Here is a 24,209-nt window from a genome sequence, read left to right as displayed (position 1 = left end):
CATCTTTTACCCACAAAAAGATGTGCATTTACTTTTTTTTTTTTTTTTACAAAGGTAAACTTATCCTTTAGTGTAGGAAATAGTTTGTTTGGGCCACCTTAGCCCAAACAAACTATTTAAAGTGATAGACAACTTGGACATTGGCTTTAATGCAGCATAATATCCCCAAAATAGCTCATACAACCTTTAACAGTGAAAAATTCCTGCATTACATCAAAAAGCTTTATTCTGTTCTACTCTTACCTTGTGCACAGGACATCCTCGTGTAAACTTCCCTGACAGCGCTGGCACTGTGTCCACAACCGAGAAAACTTCTCTTCCAGTGAACTCAGGTGAGAGATCTAAAGAAGATAAACCAAGTGATACAGTAAGCAACACAGATCATCTATACAGACATTTCTTTTTCTGAAAAGTTTGTCTAGTCCACACACACACACACACACACACACACACACACACACACACACATTCTGGAGTTGATTTATTGATTTATGGACATGTTACCAACACCATTAGGTCATGTGTTCTATTTTCCAATCTGCATTGGCTCCTGCCGCCATCAATTACAGTCGGTGAGGAGAAAGTGGGGAGCAGGGCCAAGCCTCGCTGTCTGTGTCTATAGGGGGGGGGGGGGGGGGGTGGAAGACATATTTCTAGAGTGTAGCTACATTTTATATGACACAGGAGGTGCCGTATAGGGTCCATTCAGGAGGTGAAATGGGGTCAGCGCTGGAAAAAGAGATGGGCTGCTGCTGAAGCCTTTAATAAAGAAGCTCAGCACTAGCACAACATTCCCAATATAGTAGCTCCTATGATATGCTATCCCCACCCTATGATATCAGTAGTTGTATATGAACAAAAATGTCCCTCCCCCTCCTCTAAAATTGTTCGCTTTGTAAAATTGGTTATTTTTAAAACTATTCACTGCACAAATGTTTCTAAAGCAGCTGTAGCTGCTCTTGTGTAAGCCTCTCTCTCAAAGTGGATTTTAATGCAGAGTCCTCCTAACCAAGAGAGTGTAACTAACTACTGAATGCTGGCTTCTGAGTGGCTACCAGTGAGGCTCAATCAGATGTTGGCATGGAGAAATTGCACTCTCCGACCCCCTTTCCCAGAGAGAGAGCTGTGGTGTCAGCAGCGTCAACCTTAACATGCAAGTTAAATTTAGAGGTATTGTTTCTCTACAATCATAGCTCTCTAAATCTGCTCACCTAAAAGTAAGCGGTCAATGCTAAGACCAACCTACCTCTTTCTGGTGTAGTTCAGATTCTCGTGTCTTGCAGTAATTGCACACCGCACCTGTAGCAACAAAAACACGGAGTTAAATATTAGGGAAAACATTTATATTTAATTGCTTACATAATTTCAGCCACTCCTTTCATTTAAGTGTTTTTTTTTTTTAATGTACGGTAACTACTGGACCAAGCCAATTATTTTTCATTGCAAAGTTTTAATTTATAGAATTAGAATATGTCAAATGGTTTTGTATTGTATGGAGAACCCCATTTAAGAGGATTTTTTTTCACTCTGATTGTAGAACAAGATGGCCTGACTCTTGGCCAAATATTTTTATTATAGTGCAAATTTCAGGAAAGCCTTACAGACCAGTGTTGAAGTGGACCCGGCCAGGTCTAAAAAGTGACTAAGATAAAAACAAGCCCCGCTACCCGTTTATAAGTTAGGTACCAGAGCTTCTACTGCTTGCTAAATAAATTACATTTATATGACAGAGAAGGAGCTCAGTACCAGGAAATTACAGGGGATAATGTTGACTTGAACAGAAGATGAGGTCATTAGGCTAGCCTGGGCATAGGATACAAGGGGTGCCACATGAACTCTGAAAGCACTGCCAGGTCCACAGATGTAGTTACCTTAGGCACTTTTAAAGTAGAACTTAACTGTATATGAGCACCAGCAACACTATTTAATTTATTTTCAATATTGAAAGCAAACTCGCCAATTTATCAATGTCTACACGCTTTATTTTGTTGAGAAATCACTTTGAAAACACCCCCCTAGCATCTCTAGCTGTGGGGATCTCGAGTAAGGGCAGATGATTCATGTAGCATTTACTTCCTGGAATCCATCTGTTCTTAGCTCAGACATGCAGACAGGAAGGTGTGCTTACCTGTGAAAGCCCCTTCTCCTGACCTCCAGATGAAAGAAAAAAAAAGCCCATGAAGTCTCATGGTATATACGACATAATTTTGGCCCAGGCCAGAAATCAGGAAATAACTGAAGAAATGTAAACTACATAGTTGTTTGGCTCCTTTTAAAATCATAACAGAAATCACCCAAATGGGCCTGATCAAACGTTTACATACCCTAGAATTTTTGGCCTTGGTACAGCCATACAAGGTGACACACACAGGTTAAAGTGGTAATTAAAGGTTCATTTCCCACATCTGTGGCTTTTTAAATTGTAATTAGTGTGCATATAAATTGTTAATGGGTTTGTTAGCCCTCATGTGAATGCACTGAGTGGGCTGGACACTGAGCCATGAATAGCAGAAAAGGACTGTCGAAAGTCCTGTGTAACAAGGTAATGGAAAAGGATATAGAAAGATATCGAAAGCCTTAAATTTACCAGTAAGCACTGTTCAGTCACTTATTAAGTGGACAATTTAGGGATCTTTTGATACCAAGCCAAGGTCAGTTAGACCAAGAAAAATTGCAGCCACAACTGCCAGAGGAATAGTTAGGGATACAAAATCCCACACGTAACCTCAGGAGAAATAGAGGCTTCTCTGAAAAAAAAAAAAAAAAAACGTGCGGTTGTTTGAAAGGAGCACAATACGACAATACTTGAACAAAAATTATCTGCATGGTCGAGTGTGTCTGTACCAAGGCCACATATTCCAGGGTATGTAAACTTTTAATCAGGGCCATTTGGGTGATTTTGGTTATCGTTAGAATTTAAAAAGAAGCCAAACAACTATGTGATAATAAATGGCTTCATATGATCACCATCCTTAAATGAGAGTCTTTTGGCACAATGAGCGATATTTTCTATATTGTTTCCAAAATTTCGGCCAGGTTATGCAAACTTTTGCACGCAACTGCATGTGTGTGTGTGTTTCATGTAATATCAGACCAGGGAGATGGAGAAGAGCTTGAGGAGATGAGGAACATTAGAAGTAATCAGGATAACTATTTCTATAAACATGCAACTCTGGCCAATGGTAAATGGCCAATTTAAGTAAATAAACTATATATAAAAAAAAAATTTTGATATTTTAAACTAATTGATGAATAAGGCATTTCCAATGCATAGGACTTATGCAGTACGTAATTTACAAATGTCCTAAAAATCAGATGTTACCCATGGCAATCAGATATTTTTTTCATATTTAAACGAGCCTGAAAAACAGAGGTTTGTAACTTTCTACCACTTTTTTTTAGAATGGCTTGACAAGAAAACGAAGAAAGAAGTAGATTGCAACTAACCATCTAGATTATTATCATTATACAGGTTTTATATAGCACCAACAGTTTGCGCAGAGCTTTACAACACAAGGGCAGACATTACAGTTACATTACAATTTGGTAAAAGAAGAATCAGAGGGCGCTGCTCGTTAGAGCTTACAATCTAAAAATTTGCATACTCATGACTCTATTGCTTAATATTTTTTTTTTTTTAACCAAAATCAAGTTTATTGAGCATAAAAATAAAAAATGTCATCATACATATTTATAAACCCTGGTGCAACAAGCACCAATATACACAGTACCCAATAACATAAGCATCTTACGTCTGACATACAAAAGTGAAACATCTTGACTGCTGCACATACAAGCATTTTAAACTGATGTGATCAGGAACAAATGCCCCAAGAGGCCATGATAGCGTAGGGGAGTAGAGGGGAGGCCGGGCCCCGCAATGGCATGGTATGTGCCCTTCAACCAGAGCAGCTATCTGCATTCTCCATCCAGCTATCCCACACTTTACCAAATTTGTCTGGGCACCCCCGGTTGGCATACACTACTTTTTTAAACGGTAAGACACTGTTCACTGCCCCTCTCCACTGCTGTATCGTAGGGGGAGTAGGCCTAAGCCACAAGCAGGCTATCTGCATCCGAGCAGTGAAGAGGACCTCCTGCAAAAATGTCCTAAAGTGTTTGTTCTCCTCAGGAAGAGGAAGAAGACCCAGGATACACTGCCGTGGGCATAGGGCAACGGGGGAGCCCATATGGTCATGCAGGAACTTAATTACTTGCTCCCAGAAACCCTGGACAAGCGGGCAAGCCCAGATGAGGTGGTAGAAAGAACTGTTGGTGTCACCACAGCGGGGGCAAGCAGGGTCAGAGTCTGGCCTGAACCTGGATATGCGGCCAGGGGTAAGATACGTGCGGCTATTGCTTAATATTACAGCTATAAATTTATACTTGTTGTAAGAAATATACACAATTCTTCAATAGTTGAACAGGTACTGTAGATTTTTTTTAACAACATCCTGACTGGGCGTCATATGATTGGTAGTGTGGTGTGTCGCTCTAACATACCATATCTCCGATCTTGGTAAAAAGTCCAATGACTTAGGCTCTTTACCATGTGATCAGTTGTGTACAATCACAGCTGATCACATTGTAACCAGGAAGTGTCAGACATCAGCCTTTTCCTCTATTCGTGCTGACAGGGAGTGAGTAGAGGAGAGCCGATAAGCAGCTCTCCTGACCATGGGGTCTGCGCTGATAATCAGCGCAGACCCATCAGCAGTGCCCAAAATGATGCCCACCTAGATTTCCAATCTGTGACCACCAGGGATGACAATCCTTGCTCACCAGGGATGACAATCAGTGCTTATCAGTAATGCCTGTCAGTGCCTTCTCATCAGTGCTGCCTATCAGGGCCCATCAATGCCCATTATAACCCATTATAACCCATCAGTGCTGCATATTCGTGCTGCCTCATCAGTGCCTGTCAGTGAACAAAAACTTATTTATTTTTCCCCAAAATTTTTTATTTTTTTTTAATATAAAACCCAATGGTGGTCAAATACCACCAAAAAGAAAGCTCTATTTGTGTGTGTGTGTGTGTGTGTGTGTGTGTGTGTGTGTGTGTGTGTGTGTGTGTGTGTGGGGGGGGGGGGGGGGGGGGGGGGGTTGGGTACAGTGTTGCATGACTGAGCAATTGTCAACATGCAACAGAGCTGAAAGCTGAAAATTGGCGTGGGCAGGAAGGGGGTGAAAGTGCCCTGTATTGAAGTGGTTAACTGTCCTCTTCCAAGTCTACTGTTTGGAGCCCCAGGTCAAAGCTATGAAGAGCAAGCAGGGAGACTTTTCTAGCCAAACCTGTAATGTTAAACCTGAATTTAATAAAACCCTATTTCTTTCTTTGTGACATACATTTGAAATAGTCACATAATGACATCTAATTGGAAATGATGTAGTACTACACTGCATTATGCATATTGCACAATTTTGCAGCCTCTAGTTACAGTTCTGCTTTGCTGTCTATTGCAAAACTGGAGGGTTAAACAACCCATGCTGATCCAAGCAATTTTGGTTGATACATAGCTGCTAGATAGGAGCTCCAGTTTCTGTCAACTTTGTATACACAGGCACCAACACGCTCTCAACTAGAGGTTGTTTGTTAGAATTATTTTATTTCACACGTATTTTCCTAATTCATAACATGAAACTGCAAGACAGGACAAATCAAGACATATCATGACCCAATCACAGAGCAGCTAAAACTGGGCAAAAAAAAAAAAAAAAAGGTTCTGTAATGTGCATTTACACAGTATTCACAACTAACGATTAACTACTTCCCAACTGGCCAATGTACATAAACGGCCAGGTGGGCGGTCTCCCCTGAGTGGAAGTTCAGGAATGTCCCTCAGAGGGAGGGGGAACGGGCTTCTCCGATCGCCAGGAGGGCTCTGTGATTGGGCCTCCTGATCACATGACGGCCGTGTCCGATCATGACCTATAAAATCGCTCCGATACCACTTGAAAGTGATTGATCGTAGGATTAAGAAATATAGAGTTAAAAGTGGCTTAACTGATTCCAGCTGAATCTATTACTGTGATTAAGGAGTCTGCGATTCTGATGTTACGTGAAGTGTGTTACCAGTTGACTGCCAGTTGTACCTGGTACTTTGAGATTTCTGATGTAATCCTTTTTTGGAAATAAAATAATTTTGTGCAGCAATCCGCATCGTTGTGTGTGTGTATGTGTATATATATATATATATATATATATATATATATATATATATATATATATATATATATATATATATATGTTTGGGGGTTCTGAGTAATATTCTAGCAAAAAAAAAAATGATTTTTACATGTAGGAGGGAAGTGCCAGAATAGGCCAAGTATGGAAGTGGTTAAATACTGCAGAATGGATAATAATGACAACCCCGAATCATACTAAAGTTAAAGACAACTGACTAATGGTATTTTCCATATCTACTTTTAGGCAAGCTCTGTTTTAAGGTCACCTACACACTTGATCAGTGCATTGTGTTCATTTTAAATAGGCTACACACAGTTTAACAGAGCTGCACTGGTTTTGTAAGAATGCACACAAATTGTGCTGCAGCACTGGTGTGATAACTACCTCCTTTCTGACGGTTTACTGTATTGTTTGCTGACTATGTTTTGCAGGGAATTTTTTTAACTTCCTGTCTTGAAGATGCAATGGAAAGTGAAAGCAAGGAGAAATTCTTTAAGACAATTATTGGAACAAGTGTCCTCATGTTTACTCTCACCTCTTGTTTTGGTGGCAACTGTAAATTTTGATGACAATGGTCACCACAAGAAATACAGAGGGTGAAGTTACCCAGCCAGGACAAAAAAAAATTACAAAAGTCCTTAACTTTGCCATGCCTTTCAAAAGTTCAGTTATGAATCTGCTTTTCAGCCAATCCTGCAGCTACATGCATAATTCAGATATGCTTATTTTCAGCCAGCGATTCTGCGCACCATAAGAACACGATCATAACGGCAGTACCATCAGAGGCCCGGAGAAAGAATCGGCCACCATCGGATGATGACCATAGAGATTTTCGTTGACCAGGTGGTCCGTCGGAGGCCCAGGCGCGACGTCATGAAAAAGGGTCGCGGATGTAGACAAAGCCGTGATTGCGGCTGGTAAGCATGAGATTGTGGATTTTTTCCCCCCGATCTCATGCTTTCCAGCCTGGAAGAGAGATGTGGGGTCTTATTGGGGAGGGACACCCAACAGGTGGCTGAAGGAGAAGATAAATCTTTGGTTTTCTTGTCCTGGGACGTCTTCCCCTGGAATACAGCTTGTGTACTGGAGTTGCTGTTTAGGCCTTAGCATGTGCTCGGTTGAGGGCCCAACAATTTGATTGAGACACATCTGTCGGAGTTGTGTTGTTTGATTGGCATGTCAGTTCAAGGAACTTTGAAAGGGGAAAAGGGAATATTTGCTCCTTACTAAAGCTTAGTTAACCTTAGGGTCCTTTCACACGGGGCGGATCAGTGCTGATCCGCCCTGTGGATATCCGCTTGCTCAGCGGGGAGTGATCTCCTGTGAGCAGGAAGATGACAGGACTGTCTCTGCACACTGCGCAGGGACGGACCTGTCACAGCGCCGCTCTCCCCAGTGTCCGTCGTCACCAGATCCGATGACGGATGGAAAAATAGCTTTTTCCTACGTCAAACTTTTTCGGATCGGAGCGGGTCGGATGTCAGCGGACATGTCACCGCTGACATCCGACGCTCCATAGACCTCTATGGAGCATCCGTTCAGGTCCGCCTAAAAAACTGACAGGCGGGCCTGAACCGATCGTCCGTGTGAAAGGTGCCTTAATCAGCCCTAAATAACTCATTTTTATTTTTCAATCATTCATGTAAATTTTATTCATTTGTTTTTGTAGCGTTACATGAAAAAATCTACACAATTGAAAAAAGCCCTTTTTCATTTGTAATTAACTTTGCTTTACTATGTACTAGAAATGTAATTTTAGTGTCGTTATAAACAGAACCAATGATAAAGTTAGCAATGTTTATTTACAGGGACACTAGCAGTTTTACACTGATCAAACTAGCCAAAAAGATTTTTTACATACAGTAGGTGGGGTTGATAAAAGACAAGTAAAAAAAAAAAAAAAAAGTATTTTGTCTCGCAAAGCTGAAAGAATAGACTCCTATCTAAGAATTGTTCTGGTTCGTAGCTATACAGGTAGGTATAGGTATACAGGTTTAAAGTGATTTTAACCACCTCAATACTGGGCACTTTTGTCCCTTTCCTGACCAGGCAAATTTTCAGCTTTCAGCACTGTCACGCAATACTGCACCCAAATTTTAATTTTTTTTTTACATTTTCTTCCCACAAATAGAGCTTTCTTTTGGTGATTTAAATCACTGCTGGGTTTATTTTTTCCAAAAACAAAACAAAAAGACCTTCATGGATGTACGCTGATGAGGCTGCTGATGGGGTGGCATTAATATGCAGTACTTACGGGCAATGATAGGTGGCACCGATAGGCACAGACTGGCCTCAATGATGGGCACCAATTTGCATCACTGAAGGGCACAAATAGGCAATACTGATGGGCAGTGACTGGTGTCACTGATGGGTACAGGTTGGCATTACAGATGGGCACAGAGTGGCATCAGTGATGGGCACCGTCTAGGCTGCACTGTAATCAGGGCACTGATAATCGGTCCCCCCAATTACCTATACATTCAGCTGTGATTGGACACAGTTGATCACATGGTTAAACAGTCGTGGCCCTTAACCGAGATCAGGGTCGCACTGAGTCCCAGGGACAAAATGCGCCCCTGCGATTGCAGTAAGACTGGGCATCATCATAGGACATCAGCCCAGAACGAGAGCCGCTCCGCCATCATTTTACTATATAGCAGGCAGTTAAAGAAGTGGGGCCAAAGCTTTTTTGCCCCAACTTCTGTGAGTCACCGGGGTGCACTTCATTGTGCACTTTTGTGACTCGTATTCAGCTGCTGAATGACGTCACTCAGTCAGTCCAGGCTTTGAAGGAATCCCAGCTTTAAAGTCAGGATCCACCCAGATGCCTGACCAGTAGCTGGTCCAGTCTCTCTCTTTTTATTTAATTACTTTTTATTGCGATTTCAAACACAAATACAAAAAACAGAAAAATATAGTCAGGCATTTTAGCTCTTACAGAAAGAAAAAAAAGGGAACAATTAAAACAAATATGTTATTTAAATATTAATATCTCTGCTTATAGAGCAATCTTTTATTTTTATCAAAACGACAAGAACAAAAACAAAAAGGAAGAAGGGAAAGGAATCGGGAAAGAGGAAGGGAGGGCAAAAAAAAAAAGGGGGGGGGGGGGATAAATACCAATGCACTGCGTTCAATTCCAGGCCTGGGATTACAAATAACCAGAATATTGAACTTCTATTGCACCATATCTATCCAAATATTATATACAGTGCCTTGCAAAAGTATTCACCCCCTTGGCTTTTTACCTATTTTGTTACATTACAGCCTTAAGTCCAATGTTTTTTCTAATCTGAATTATATGTGATGGATCAGAACACAATAGTCTAAGTTGGTTAAGTAAAATTAGAAAAATATATACATAAAACTATTTTTCAGAGATAAAAGACTGATAATTGGCATGTGCGTATGTATTCACGCCCTTTGTTATGAAGCCCATAAAAATCTCTGGTGCAACCAATTACCTTCAGAAGTCACATAATTAGTGAAATGAAGTCCACCTGTGTGCAATCTAAGTGTCACATGATCTGTCATTATATATACACAACTTTTTGAAAGGCCCCAGAGGCTGCAACACCTAAGCAAGAGGCACCACTAACCAAACACTGCCATGAAGACCAAGAAACTCTCCAAACAAGTAAGGGACAATGTTGTTGAGAAGTACATGTCAGGGTTAGGTTATATAAAAAAAAATCCAAATCTTTGATGATCCCCAGGAGCACCATCAAATCTATCATAACTAAAATGGAAAGAACATGGCACAACAGCAAACCTGTCAAGAGACTGAAAACTCACCACACACCAAAACTCATGGACCAGGCAAGGAGGGCATCAGAGAGGCACCACAGAAACCTAAGGTAACCCTGGAGGAGCTGCAGAGTTCCACAGCAGAGACTGGATTATTGGTACATAGGACGACAATAAGCCGTGCGCTCCATGGAGTTGGGCTTTATGGCAGAGTGGCCAGAAGAAAGCCATTACTTTCAGCAAAAAACAAAATGGCACATTTTGAGTTTGTGAAAAGGCATGTGGGAGACAACCAAAATGTATGGAAGAAGGGCTGACGAGACTAAATTTGAACTTTTTGGCCATCAAAAAAAAAGTTATGTCTGGCGCAAACCTAACACATCACATCACCCAAAGAACACCATCCATGTTTTTCACCAGTTGGGACTGGAAAACTGGTCAGAGTTGAGGAAAAGATGGATGGTGCTATATATAGGGATATTCTTGAGCAAAACCTGTACCACTCTGTGTGATTTGAGGCTAGGACTGAGGTTCACCTTCCAGCAGGACAATGACCCCAAACACACTGCTAAAGCAATACTTGAGTGGTTTAACCACTTCAGCCCCGGACCAATTGTCAGCCTAAGGACCAGAGGTCTTTTTACAATTTCGCACTGCACTGCTTTAACTGGTAATTGCGCGGTCATGCAATGTTGTACCCAAACGAAATTTGCGTCCTTTTCCTCCCACAAATAGAGCTTTCTTTTGATGGTATTTGATTGCCTCTGCGATATTTATTTTTTACGATATAAAAAGGAAAAAGACTGAAATTTTTTTTAAAAAAAAGATTTTCTACTTTTTGTTATAAGAAAAATCGAATGAACTAAATTTTAGTCATACATTTAGGCCAAAATGTATTCAGCCACATGTTTTTAGTAAAAAAAAATGTAAATAAGCGTATATTTATTGGTTTGCGCAAAAGTTATAGCGTCTACAAACTAGAGTACATTTTGTGGAATTTACACAGCTTTTAATTTATGACTGCCTATCTCATTTCTTGAGGTGCTAATATGGCAGGGCAGTACAAACCCCCCCCCAAATGACCCCATTTTGGAAAGTAGACACCCCAAGAAAATTGCTGAGGGGCATGTTGAGCCCACTGAATATTTTTTTTTTGTCCCAAGTGATTGAATATCGACAAAAAAAAAAAAGAAGTTTACAAAAAGTTGTCACTAAATGGTATATTGCTCACACATGCCATAGTTATATGTGGAATTGCACCCCAAAATATATACTGCTGCTTCTCCTGAGTATGGGGATACCACATATGTGGGACTTTTTGGGAGTCTAGCCGCGTACAGGACCCTGAAAACCAATCACTGCCTTCAGGATTTCTAAGGCCGCGTACACACGGGCGGACTGTTCGCCCAACCTTGTCCGCTGAACAGTGTTTGGGCGGACAGTCCGCTCGTGTGTGGGCTTTCAGCGGACAGTTTCAGCGGACAGTTGGACGGACAAAGTCTTTCGGAAATTCCGAAAAACTGTCCGCTGAAACTGTGTTTGAGCGAACAGTCCGCCCGTGTGTGGGCCTGTCCGCTGTACTTTCGAAATGAGCGGACTGTTCCCGCTCGGAAAGTCCGCCCACTTCGAGCGCGTGTACAGGTAGGCGGGGCCCGCGAAGGATACGTTGCGGGCTCCGCCGCCTGGAATGGGCTTAAAGGGGAACCCCAACGCCGAAAAAAATCGGCGTGGGGGTTCCCCCCAAGTCCACACCAGACCCTTGTCCGAGCACGCTACCCGGCCGGCCAGGAAAGGGGGGCGAGCGAGCGCGCCCCCCCTCCTGAGCCGTACCAGGCCGCGTGCCCTCAACATGGGGGGGTGCCTTGGGGAAGGGGGGGCCGCGCGGCCCCCCCACCCCAAAGCACCTTGTCCCCATGTTGATGAGGACAAGGGCCTCTTCCCGACAACCCTGGCCGTTGGTTGTCGGGGTCTGCGGGCGGGGGGCTTATCGGAATCCGGGAGCCCCCTTTAAGAAGGGGGCCCCCGGATACCGGCCCCCCACCCTATGTGAATGAGTATGGGGTACAATGTACCCCTACCCATTCACCTGTGAAATAAAGTACAAATAAAAACACAACACAGGGGAAAAAAATATTTTATTGCACAGCCGGGGGTCTTCCGTCTTCGGGGGTCTTCTCGCCGGACTCCTCCGCTATGTGTGTGTAGCTCTTTTGCTAGCGGAGGAGTCCGGCTTTCTTCCTCCCCGCCGCCGGCCTCTTCTCCCGACTTCGGGGGTCTTGTCCCCCTCTTCGGTTCTTCTGCCGGGCCACCGCGCCTGGTCCGGTGGCCCGGTCTTCTGTCGCCGTCTTCCGTTCTTCTGTCGCCGCCTTCGGTTCTTCTGCCGGGCCACCGCGCCTTCTTGTAGCTCTTTTACAGGCGGTGGCCCGGTCTTCTGTCGCCGTCGCCGCCTTCCGTTCGTGTTCTTCTTCTTGTTCTTCTTCCAGGAGATGTTGACACGTCGCTCCCTCCGGCCGGAATGCCAGAGCCGCCCTGCGTTGCCACTTATATAGTGACAATGGGGCGGGGTCACATGGTATATGTCACATGGGTTGGTCACATGGGTTGATGTCACATTGTGACATCAACCCATGTGACCAACCCATGTGACATATACCATGTGACCCCGCCCCATTGTCACTATATAAGTGGCAACGCAGGGCGGCTCTGGCATTCCGGCCGGAGGGAGCGACGTGTCAACATCACCTGGAAGAAGAACAAGAAGAAGAACACGAACGGAAGGCGGCGACGGCGACAGAAGACCGGGCCACCGCCTGTAAAAGAGCTACAAGAAGGCGCGGTGGCCCGGCAGAAGAACCGAAGGCGGCGACAGAAGAACGGAAGACGGCGACAGAAGACCGGGCCACCGGACCAGGCGCGGTGGCCCGGCAGAAGAACCGAAGAGGGGGACAAGACCCCCGAAGTCGGGAGAAGAGGCCGGCGGCGGGGAGGAAGAAAGCCGGACTCCTCCGCTAGCAAAAGAGCTACACACACATAGCGGAGGAGTCCGGCGAGAAGACCCCCGAAGACGGAAGACCCCCGGCTGTGCAATAAAATATTTTTTTCCCCTGTGTTGTGTTTTTATTTGTACTTTATTTCACAGGTGAATGGGTAGGGGTACATTGTACCCCATACTCATTCACATAGGGTGGGGGGCCGGTATCGGGGGGCCCCCTTCTTAAAGGGGGCTCCCGGATTCCGATAAGCCCCCCGCCCGCAGACCCCGACAACCAACGGCCAGGGTTGTCGGGAAGAGGCCCTTGTCCTCATCAACATGGGGACAAGGTGCTTTGGGGTGGGGGGGCCGCGCGGCCCCCCCTTCCCCAAGGCACCCCCCCATGTTGAGGGCACGCGGCCTGGTACGGCTCAGGAGGGGGGGCGCGCTCGCTCGCCCCCCTTTCCTGGCCGGCCGGGTAGCGTGCTCGGACAAGGGTCTGGTGTGGACTTGGGGGGAACCCCCACGCCGATTTTTTTCGGCGTTGGGGTTCCCCTTTAAGCCCATTCCAGGCGGCGGAGCCCGCGACGTATCCTTCGCTGGCCCCGCCTACCTGTACACGCGCTCGAAGTGGGCGGATTTGCCTCCTCCTTACGTGGGCGAGTCCGTTCATTTCAAAAGTTGAGCGAACTGTTTGCCCAACCTTGTTCGTCAAACAGTCCGCTCGTGTGTGGGCAAGTCCGCTCATGCAAATTTTGAGCGGACTGTTTGACAAACTGTTTGCCGAACAAGGTTGGGCGAACAGTCCGCGCGTGTGTACGCGGCCTAAGGGTGCAAATTTTTGATTTCACTCCTCACTACCTATCACAGTTTCGAAGGCCATAAAATGCCAAAATAGCACAAAACCCCCCCAAATGACCCCATTTTGGAAAGTAGACACCCCAAGCTATTTACTGAGAGGCATGTTGAGTCCATTAAATATTTTATATTTTGCCACAAGTTGCAGGAATATTAAAATTTTTTTTTTTGCACAAAGTTGACACTAAATGATATATTGCTCACACATGCTATGGGCATAAGTGAAATTACACCCCAAAATAAATTCTGCTGCTTCTCCCGAGTACAGGGATACCACACGTGGGGGACTTTTTGGGAGCCTAGCCACGTACGGGACCCCGAAAACCAAGCACTGTCTTCGGGATTTAAATATAAAATGCTACCAAAAAAAACTGTTCGCGATTGCAGGGATTAGGCCTGACTCTGCGAACGCTGCAGTTATGTGTTTAGTGTTTTGTAAGTGACAGTGATCGATCGATACTGCACTTGGGTGGGCTGTGAGGAGGGGTAAAACGCAGGTGCTAGCAGGTATCTGGGCTGATCCCGCTAACAATGCGTTTTTTGGAACCCTAAACTGCTGGGGACGCTAGTATAGATCTGATCAGATCAGATATTGATCTGTTCAGATACTATACCACTACAGGAGGTGTATGCTTTGCACGTGGGTGTTAGCAGTACTGGCACTAACCTAGCACTGCCTGGGACGACGCAGACCCTGACCCTAAAACCTAATTGATATCACCCGCCGGGTGATCAGGGGGTTAAACCTTTATTGGGTAATAAATGGTGGGTGCCCTGATGCTATAAAAAGCAAACTAACCAGAGTCACCCGTAACACTTATACGGTGATCACTGGTGAAAGGGTTAACTAGGGGCAATCAGGGGGTTAAAATCTTTATTAGGTAGTATATGGGGGTCCCTGACGCTATATAAAAACCTGACGGGGAACCTAAATAACTAACTGGCTAACCAGCATCACTTATACGGTGATCGCTGGTGAAAGGGTTAACTAGGGGAAATCAGGGGGTTAAAACCATTATTGGGTAGTATATCGGGGTACCTAACGCTATAAAAACCTGGCGGTGAACCTAAAAAAATAACTAGCTACCTAGCAGCACCAGTGACACTAATGCAGCGATCAGAAAAACAATCGCTTAGTGACACTGGCAAAAGGGGGTGAAAGGGTTAACTCTAGGGGCAATCAGGGGGTTAAACCTTTATGGGGTGGTAGGGGGCTACCCTGGACCTAACACTAACTGCCCTGGCAGTTTTTACTGTCACAACTGACACTAAATGCAGTGATCAGTAAATAAATGATCACTGCAATCTGACACTATGACTGGGGGAGGGGGGATTTGTGTGCCTATTTGTACCTACATGTCAGTGTAGTGTTGGTGCACTTGTGCGGGTTTGCTCCCATGCGCCAATTGACACAGTGTGGCTCGGCCCTGTTAATGGCTCCCAGTGGTCTGAGTCCAGGGAGGAGGGAGAGAGCAGCCGAAACAGAGCTGGATGGAGATCTGGCTCGAGTAAGTATTTAGAGGGGCTGGGGGATCTGAACTTAAACAAATTTTTCTACCTTAATGCAGAGAATGCGTTAAAGTAAAAAAAAAAAACTTTAATACAAAAGAATGTAAGGCGCTATATCCTGCAGTATCACAATGTGGATCCATATCAGCAGCCAGAGAAAGGTGCAAAGCAAAGTAAAACTTTAACCTTTACAAGAAATGCAGATTATAAAGAGCAAGATTAAAAACTGTACATACATTTTTGGCTGTATGCTGATAAATCCTCTCTGGCTTCTTCAAAACATTTGGAGGATCCAGCAGAAAACCAAATGTTTCCTAGCTCTCACCAGTTCTATCTACATTGCTGATCAACATGGTCCCATGCTGCTCCTCTGCAGTGAACCAATTGAGGTTTCTGCCTGTACAGCATATGTTCACTGTCTTTAAAAGGAATATTCTTTTCACCGACCAGCAATGTAAGGAGCATTGGTCCAACTCCCCCCCCCCCCCCAATATATATATATATATATATATATATATATATATATATATATATATATATATATATATGGGTCCTGCACTGATCACCATTTTTCTTAGGGACCAGTAGTGACCAGCCCGGTAATGGGCATTTATCTCATCCTTTCCACTGACCACCAGTGCAATAAAGGCCCTTCTCTCATTTACTACCAATGTGGCGTGGCTAATATACCATGAGCTAGAATATTTATATTCAGGGTTCTTATTACGGGCTCCCTGGGACCTGAATATTATTTCTAGGTTTCCTCCATGGTAAAAAGGCTGAAAGAGGCGGCTTTAAATATTACAAGATGTAAGCATGTGGTTAAAACTTTCATTGTCTGCACCTAACAGATTCATTTTTTTGTGGACAGTTTAGAGGAGGAGGGTTTTGTAATCTCAAGTCTTTTCTCTCACTAACGAGATATCAATAAAAATACACGTAACAAGCATATAATGAATGGGGGAAGTCTAGCATCTCCATCAGCTCTGTACTGCTCTTTGTGAAACTATTGGCGCTTCCACCACATTTCCTGCAACAATACTGTCGACTAAGAAGTGTCGCTATAAACATAACTACTCTATCCAAAACTGGAGATCAAATATTTAGGGCCGATCTATCCAAAAAAAAAAAGACAAGTGAGAATGTGGGCCTTCACACGTGTTATAGAACCACAGCCTGTTTTATGGAAAGTTAATTTGATGCAATGTTTCAGCTTTCTCAACATCATGATGTTACAAACGTCATGTTTTCTCTCCATTGCCAAGACATGCTAAAAGTTGGTAAGCAGCAGCTCTTTTACATGTTCAGCTTGCTACTGCAATGCAAAACAGGATTTCCATACGGTCACTTGAATTGGAAGAGAAAGCAAACCTACATAAAACAATACAGGCCTTTCATACCTGTCCAGGACATAGGAAAATTACGGTAAGTATTTGTTTAGATCTCTTAAAACTTACATGGATGTGTCCTTAGGAGTGACTGGCATCAGTTTTATAAGGATTCTCAGTAATATCTCATTAAAACACTGCTCTGCATTAAAGAGCAACACCATCAGAAAATGCAGATTGTTATTAATCACAGCAGTTTGTTTACCCTGCTATCAGCAATATCAAGGTTGGGGAACCTGCTTAGACATTATGAAGGACCACCAAAATTCCACCATCCAAGTCAATTGTGTGGATGAAGTAATCTGTTTCTTTTTATTACATCCACTAGCTGAACAAGAAAAACTACCTATCTATGGCCAGCTATATATCCAGCACTGAACCCTCCCCATCAGGAATTAGGGGCTTGCCCTCAGGTGCCAGGTGTTAATTTGTAAATGAAAATCTCAGCATAATCTCTTTTTACAATTAAAAACAATCAGAGTTTTTGATAAGTTATGTCCAGCGTAAGTGGGTTATATAGAATGGCTAGTTTGTTGTATATTACACAAAAAAAGCAGAAGCTGTCAATTTCCTGCTAAAGGCAATATAATTTACATAATTTCTTCTAAATGTTACTGCTAAAATAAAATGCCAGATATGAAAAATGTGATTCTTGACTTACAAGTAATATACGTTTCTGGGCATACAGTATGAAAAACAGGCTCCTTTGTTTTTTACAACTGGATAATATGCCTCTACCTTCAGGTGATAAGATGCAGGGGGAAAAAAAAAAAAGCTTTCTGGGACAACCTCTGTATATCCCCTCCCTTTCCCAGCTAGCTTTAGTTTTGCAGCAAGCAATAGGGAAATCATAAGAACAGAGGGGAGGGTCCTGTAACCAGTCAAAAATCCTATTTTCCTGATGGTACAGTACGGGAACATAGGTCCCTTTAATCCTTGCAACTGAGACATCCAAAAGCAGTCCAACTGAGGGCTGGGCAACATCGCAATCAATGGCAACTGGACCATAAAAACCAGTTTAAGAAAGCTCAGAACTCTTAGCCCTTGTACACACGGTCGGAGATTCCGACGGAATGTGTCCGATCGGACCGTTTTGTCAGATATTCCGACTGTGTGGTCTACATCGGACTGTTTCCGTCGGAGTATCCGACGGACCAAGTTTTCCAACTTGGTAAAATTTTCCGACAAAATGCTCCGATCGGACATACTCCGATCATGTGTAGAGAATTCCGATCGGACAAAGTGCCACGCATGCTCAGATCAAATTCCTACACCAACGTTATTGGCTACTAGCGTGAACGTAGTCCCGTCGTAACGAAATAACGTAATCACGTCGGATTTTCAGACAACTCTGTCCGACCGTGTGTATGCAACAGTTTCGGACAACCGACAGATTTGGTTGTCGGAATCTCCGACCGTGTGTACAAGGGCTTACAGCAGCATGTAGCACCTTACTGCCGAAATTGTCAAGAGGCTTGAACATCCACCTGGTAAAATTAAACATGTGAACAGAAGACCAGGTGGTACCCTTGCAAACCTAGGAAACAGGTGCCTGGTGCTGAAAAGCCTATGAAGTACTGACAGATCTTGTGAAATGTGCCGACAGGGTAAGGACACCCTATTTCTTAAGACTATAGGCCATGGCATTAACCTGTCTAATTCACCTAGCACTGGTGGAATGAGATGTAGGGAGACTTGGGGTGCACCGAATGGGTTTTTTGGTGCCGAAACCGAAAATGAAAAATACACTAGGCCGAAAACCGAAACCGAAACAGCACCGATACCGAAAATGACTGTTTTTAAAAAATATTTTCATACAGCAGATGGTCAGAGACTGGGGACATGGTACAGGAGATGGTCAGAGACTGGGGACATGGTACAGGAGATGGTCAGAGACTGCAGGCATGGTACAGGAGATGGTCAGAGACTGCAGGCATGGTACAGGAGATGGTCAGAGACTGCAGGCATGGTACAGGAGATGGTCAGAGACTGCAGGCATGGTACAGGAGATGGTCAGAGACTGCAGGCATGGTACAGGAGATGGTCAGAGACTGCAGGCATGGTACAGGAGATGGTCAGAGACTGCGGACATGGTACAGGAGAGATCAAAGCAGCCTCACCAGTTCCCCTCAGATGCAGCCTGCCTGATAAAAATACATGCAGTGTTTTCCATGTATTCCAATTGCTTTAGTTCACACCATGCAGTCAGTTCCCAGTGCGGAAACTGACTGCATGGTGTGAACTAGAGCCATTGGAATACATGGAAAACACTGTGCATGCATTTTGTGCAAAAAAAAAAAAGCACACAGAACTGCATCTGGTGTGAACTGGCCCCAAGCAAGCTACCTGGTTCCGTTCCAACAGACTTCTATTGGGAATGCTCATATCGTTACCTCTACTAGCAATAACTTAACCCTTCCCCATTCTATCACATGGCGATAAAAACCTAGCTGGGTCAAAATTAAGATTATTATTTTTTTTTTTATATGGCCAATAAAGGGAGTACAGCCTTTGTCCTGTGACCTGGTTTATATAGCATGGCTACATTCACACAAGTGGCCAGAGGTAGATAGTTTCAGACTTGTACTTTATTTTTTTGGGCCAGTTTGATATATGCATTAAGCAGCATGTTACATCAAGTACCAATGTGGTCTCTGTAATCAATTTGATTAGTTCTATTACTTTGTCCTAAAAAGGGATGATTAAGGCACACTGCCAGCAAATATGTATTAAGGATCCAATGTAAAACATGCATCTCCGCTTACCCATGCCCGGATCAGTGCGGTGATCTCCGTGTGTCACGGAGCTGTGTATTGAATTTCCCGGGCGGCTGCAGTAACAATGTCCCGCCTCCTGTAATGTCACGCTGATTCAATGTCCCGCCATTGGATCAGTGTACCGTCTGTCACAGGAGGCGGGACATTGTTACTGCAGCCGCCCGGGAAATTCAATACACAGCTCCGTGACACACGGAGATCACCGCACTGTCGGGCGGGAGGAAAGGAGGAGGGAGGACGAGCCAGGAAAACACCCGTGCAATGGGCAGCAACAGGGGGCGGAGCACTGCACAGGCCCCGCCCCCATTTCGGCCCCATTATCGGCAAGATTTTCCTTTCGGCAATTTGCCGAAAACACCATTTTCGGCCGATATGTTTCGGCGGCTGAAATTTCGGTGCATCCCTAAGGGAGACCCTTGCATGAGCCATCAGAACAAAGAAGGAATCAGATTTCCTAAAGGAAGGAGTAGTGGAAAGGTAAAAAAAAAAAAAAAAACACCTCGGGGAGGAAAGAGGCCTAGGGCATTAAAACAACTTTGTCCCTGTGTAACACCAAGAAAGGACCGCGAGAGCCTTGGTCTAGTCATTACTTAAAACCCATAACATAGGTGACATAATAGTGAACTGGCTGTTTACTTGACCTGGACCCTGGCAGGGTACCACCCTGCTACATATACCACCCCCCCCCCAGTTTCAACCATGGAGGGGGCGTAATACACCAACCCATACTCCTCCACTTGGCACCCCTGTGCCAGCTCTCACCCACAAGGGTCAAATCCAGTCTTGGGTGACTTTCCTTGTGTCCCTCTGCTACACTGACTTGGGTACTACAAAGACACCCCCTTACTTTTACGGGCGTGCTTCCAAAAGCACCATCTGCTCATTTTCCACCCTTTTAAATACTTTAGCAATAGACGTGGGTTCTTTTATTTGGGGATAAAAACCCTTTTAATGACACGTTATTAAGCTTTGGGTTATTTCCCTCTTGAACCCGTAGGGGGCCTCTGCCTACTGCACTATCAACCTCTGCTGTGCCCGTCATATCATTACACTTATCAGCAACAATTTCAACTTGACCCTCTGGTCTACCAATATTTGCATTGTCACCCAAGGTAACATCAGCATTTACCAGTGCCTTGCATTTTTGTCAGAAAAATCCAAACATATTTCAGGACTAATTTCCCCAGTGTTCTGCAAGGCAGTGTCTGGAGGGGAATCGGACAAAGTGGAGCGATTGTTTCTCATGGCAACTTCACCATTCAACTCCCCTGGCCCATGACTCTCTTCTAGCAACTGTCCTGACAACTGACCATCGCTACATAATTCTATATTTGGGTTTGTGAACCTAATCACCTTATTTGTACTTCCAACAACACCAACTTGTTTGGCATCACATCACTCATTACCACATCATCAGGCTCTGTATGGATCACAGACATGACCTCTTCTGTGCATTCGCCCTTACTTGGCACTTCCCTCTCGTGAGCAACATCATCTGCAGTAGCAAGTGAACACTTGCATATTAAGTTGCTCTCTGCAGGTTTAGCCAACACAACATCAGCAGTTTTAAACATCCCAAGGTCACATTCAAGGTTAACACTTGCCTCCCCACTAAACAAGGCACTGCATCAAGGCAAGTCCTTTTCCACACACAGTGGTCTGGTCATTACTTAACCACTTATGGACTGCCAGCCATCATTTTACGTTGCTATTTTGAAGAGGAATATCGTTGCTATGGCAGCAGTTAGCTTAACCTGCCATTAACCCGGAATCCTCAGCGGGCAGTCCGCTTTCAGATAAAAGTTGTCTCTGGGGCGGATTTGCAGTGAGATCTCTTTTATCAACGGCGGGAGAGGGCCCCCTCCTCCCACCACTCTCCGGTGTCCTCCGCCGCGTATCAGAGCCGTTGGTAGCAGTGAAGGCGATCGGGTCCTGTGTCTAGTTAGGCATGGAGACGAGCGAGGGGAAGATGGCCCTCACCCTTCTCCACAACATTTCAGGGAGGAAGTGACGTCAAAACGTCACTTCCGCCCATAGCTCTAAAAGGGGCATTTTTATTTTTTTCAAATTACATTTTTTTTATTGCATTTTAGTGTAAATGAGATCTGAGGTCTTTTTGACCCCAGATGTAATGTTTAAGAGGTCCTGTCATGCTTTTTTCCTATTACAAGGGATGTTTACATTCCTCGTAATAGGAATAAAAGTGTTTTTTTTTTTTTTTTTAAAGAACAGTCTAAAAATAAAAAATAAAAGGTAAAATATATGGTAAAATAAATAAGTAAAAATTTGAGTTAAACATCGCCTATGGAGATGAAGGGTAAAAGTTTGTCGCCATTCCACGAGCAGGAGCAATTTTGAAGTGTGACATGTTGGGTATCAATTTACTCGGTGTAACATTATCTTTCACAATATAAAATAAATTGGGCTAACTTTAGTATTGTCTTATTTTTTTAATTCAAAAAAGTGTATTTTTTTTACAAAAAACGTGTGCTTGTAAGACCGCTGCGCAAATACGGTGTGACAAATTTATTGTATTGCAACGACCGCCATTTTTTTCTCTAGGGTGTTAGAAGCAAATATATGTTTGGGGGTTCTACGTAATCTTTTAGCAAAAAAAAGAAAAAAAAACACTGTTTTTAACTTGTAAACACCAATTCTCAGAAAGAGGCTTGGTCCTTAAGTTGTTAAAGCCCAGAACACAGCTGACTCATTAGTGAATATATATATATATATATATATATATATACACACACACACACACACACACACACACACACACATACATACGCCTTGAAAAAGTATTCAAACACCTTGAAATTCTCCACATTTTGTCATGTTACAACCAAAAACCAAAATGTATTTTATTGGGATTTTATGTGATAGACTAACACAAAGTTGTTCACATAATTGTGAGGTGGAAAGAAAATGATAAATGGTTTGCCAAATAAATATCTGAAAAGTGTGGCTTTCATTTGTATTCGCCCCCTTTTACTCTGATATCCCTAACTAAAATCTAGTGGAACAGCTAAACCGACAGACCGGGCAAGGAGAGTATTAATCAGAGAAGCAGCCAAGAGGCCCATGGAACTCTAGAGGAGCTGCAGAGATCTACAGCTCAGGTGGGAGAATCTGTCCACAGGACAACTATTAGTCGTGCACTCCACAAATCTGGCCTTTATGGAAGTGTGGGAAGAAGAAAGCCATTGTTGAAAAAAAGCCATAAGAAGTCCCGTTTTCAGTTTGCAAGAAACCATCTGGTCGGATGAGACCAAAATTGAACTTTTTGGCCTTAAAGAAAAACATTGTGTGTGGCGGAAAATTAACACCGCACATCACCCTGAACACACCATCCCCACCGTGAAACATGGTGGTGGCAGCATCATGTTGTGGGGATGCTTTTCCTTGGCAAGGACAGGGAAGCTGGTGAGAGTTGATAGGAAGATGGATGGAGCCAAATACAGGGCAATCTTATAAGAAAACCTGTTAAGAGTCTGTAAAAAGGCAAAATCAGATCACATTGCTTACATAAAAGATAGTTACATAGTAAGGTTGAATAAAGACACCAGTCCATCCAGTTCAACCTGAGTGAGTGTCTACAATTGTCCCTATCCCTTTACATTGTACATCACACACTCACATTGGTCCCTACCCCTCAAGGAGCCCACAATCCAAGGTCCCCAATCATATACTAGGTCCAATTTTGGACAGAAGCCAATTAACCTACTTGCATGTCTTTGGAGTGTGGGAGGAAACCGGAGTACGCGGAGGAAACACACGCAGGCAGAGGGAGAACATACAAACTCCAGGCAGGTAGTATCGTGGTTGGGATTTGAACCAGTGACCCTTTTTACTGCTAGGCTAGAGTGCTAACCACTACACCACTGTGTTGCCCAAAAAAGATGATGATGGGAGCATGATTACAGATGACACAGAGAAGGCAACTGTACTAAATGCCTCCTCCGTTTTTACGCAGGAAAAGGAGGGGTATACCGACCACGACAGTACTGTTAGTGACAACACAGGACATACCCTCGTGGCTAACAGAGGCCGGAGTCAAGGAAAGACTACATAGTTGAATAATAGGTGAGGTTGAAAAAAAGACTAGTCCATCAAGTCCAACCTGTGTGTAATTATATATGTCAGTATTACCTTGTATATCCCTGTATGTTGTGGTCAGTCAAGTGCTTATCTAATCGTTTATTTTTAAACTATCGATCCCCCCCCGCTGAGACCATCGCCCGTGGAAGGGAATTCCACATCCTTACCTCTCACAGTAAAGAACCCTCTATGTAGTTAAGGGTTAAACCTCTTTTCTTCAAATTTTTAATGAGTGGCCATGTGTCTTGTTAAACTCCCTTCCGCAAAAAAGTTTTACCCCTATTGTGGGGTCACCAGTATAGTATTTGTAAACTGAACTCATCTCCACTCAAGTAGAGTGGGAGAATTATTGCTTTATCCTTGGAGTTAATCCCTTTTTTAATGCATGCCAATATTCGGTTTGCTTTGTTAGCAGCAGCTTGGCATTACATGCCATTGCTGAGCCTATTATCTACTAGGACCCTCTGGTCCTTTTCCATCCTAGATTCCCCCAGAGGTTTAACCTTCGTGTATAGATTGCATTCATATTTTGGCCCCCCAAACTCAATATTTTACATTTTTCTACATTAAACCTAATTTTCCATGTAGTTGCCCACCCAAAAGATTCCCCTTCGTTGCAACTTTGTAGGCAACAACCACACATGAATAGGTTAACCAAAGTGGTTTTAATATCC

At 43.8% G+C, this 24,209-nt stretch overlaps 1 protein-coding gene across 1 annotated transcript in view; it reads right to left on the bottom strand.

Moving 5' to 3' along the window:
• The window catches only part of POLD1 (DNA polymerase delta 1, catalytic subunit), a 360,607-nt gene that overhangs the window by 29,189 nt on the left and 307,209 nt on the right, over positions 1–24,209 (bottom strand). Inside the window, exons 25-26 of the mRNA XM_077457111.1 lie at positions 1,247–1,299; positions 244–341 (exon numbers count right to left, since the gene is read on the bottom strand). Of these exons, the coding sequence (XP_077313237.1) occupies positions 244–341; positions 1,247–1,299 (151 nt within the window). The remainder of the gene's footprint in view (positions 1–243; positions 342–1,246; positions 1,300–24,209) is intronic.

Source organism: Lithobates pipiens, unplaced genomic scaffold (genome assembly GCF_037356315.1).
Source record: "Lithobates pipiens isolate NorthernLeopardFrog02 unplaced genomic scaffold, aLitPip1_a1.2 Scaffold_27, whole genome shotgun sequence".
Lineage (NCBI taxonomy): Eukaryota > Metazoa > Chordata > Amphibia > Anura > Ranidae > Lithobates > Lithobates pipiens.
This window is presented reverse-complemented; position numbering and strand designations above follow the sequence as displayed.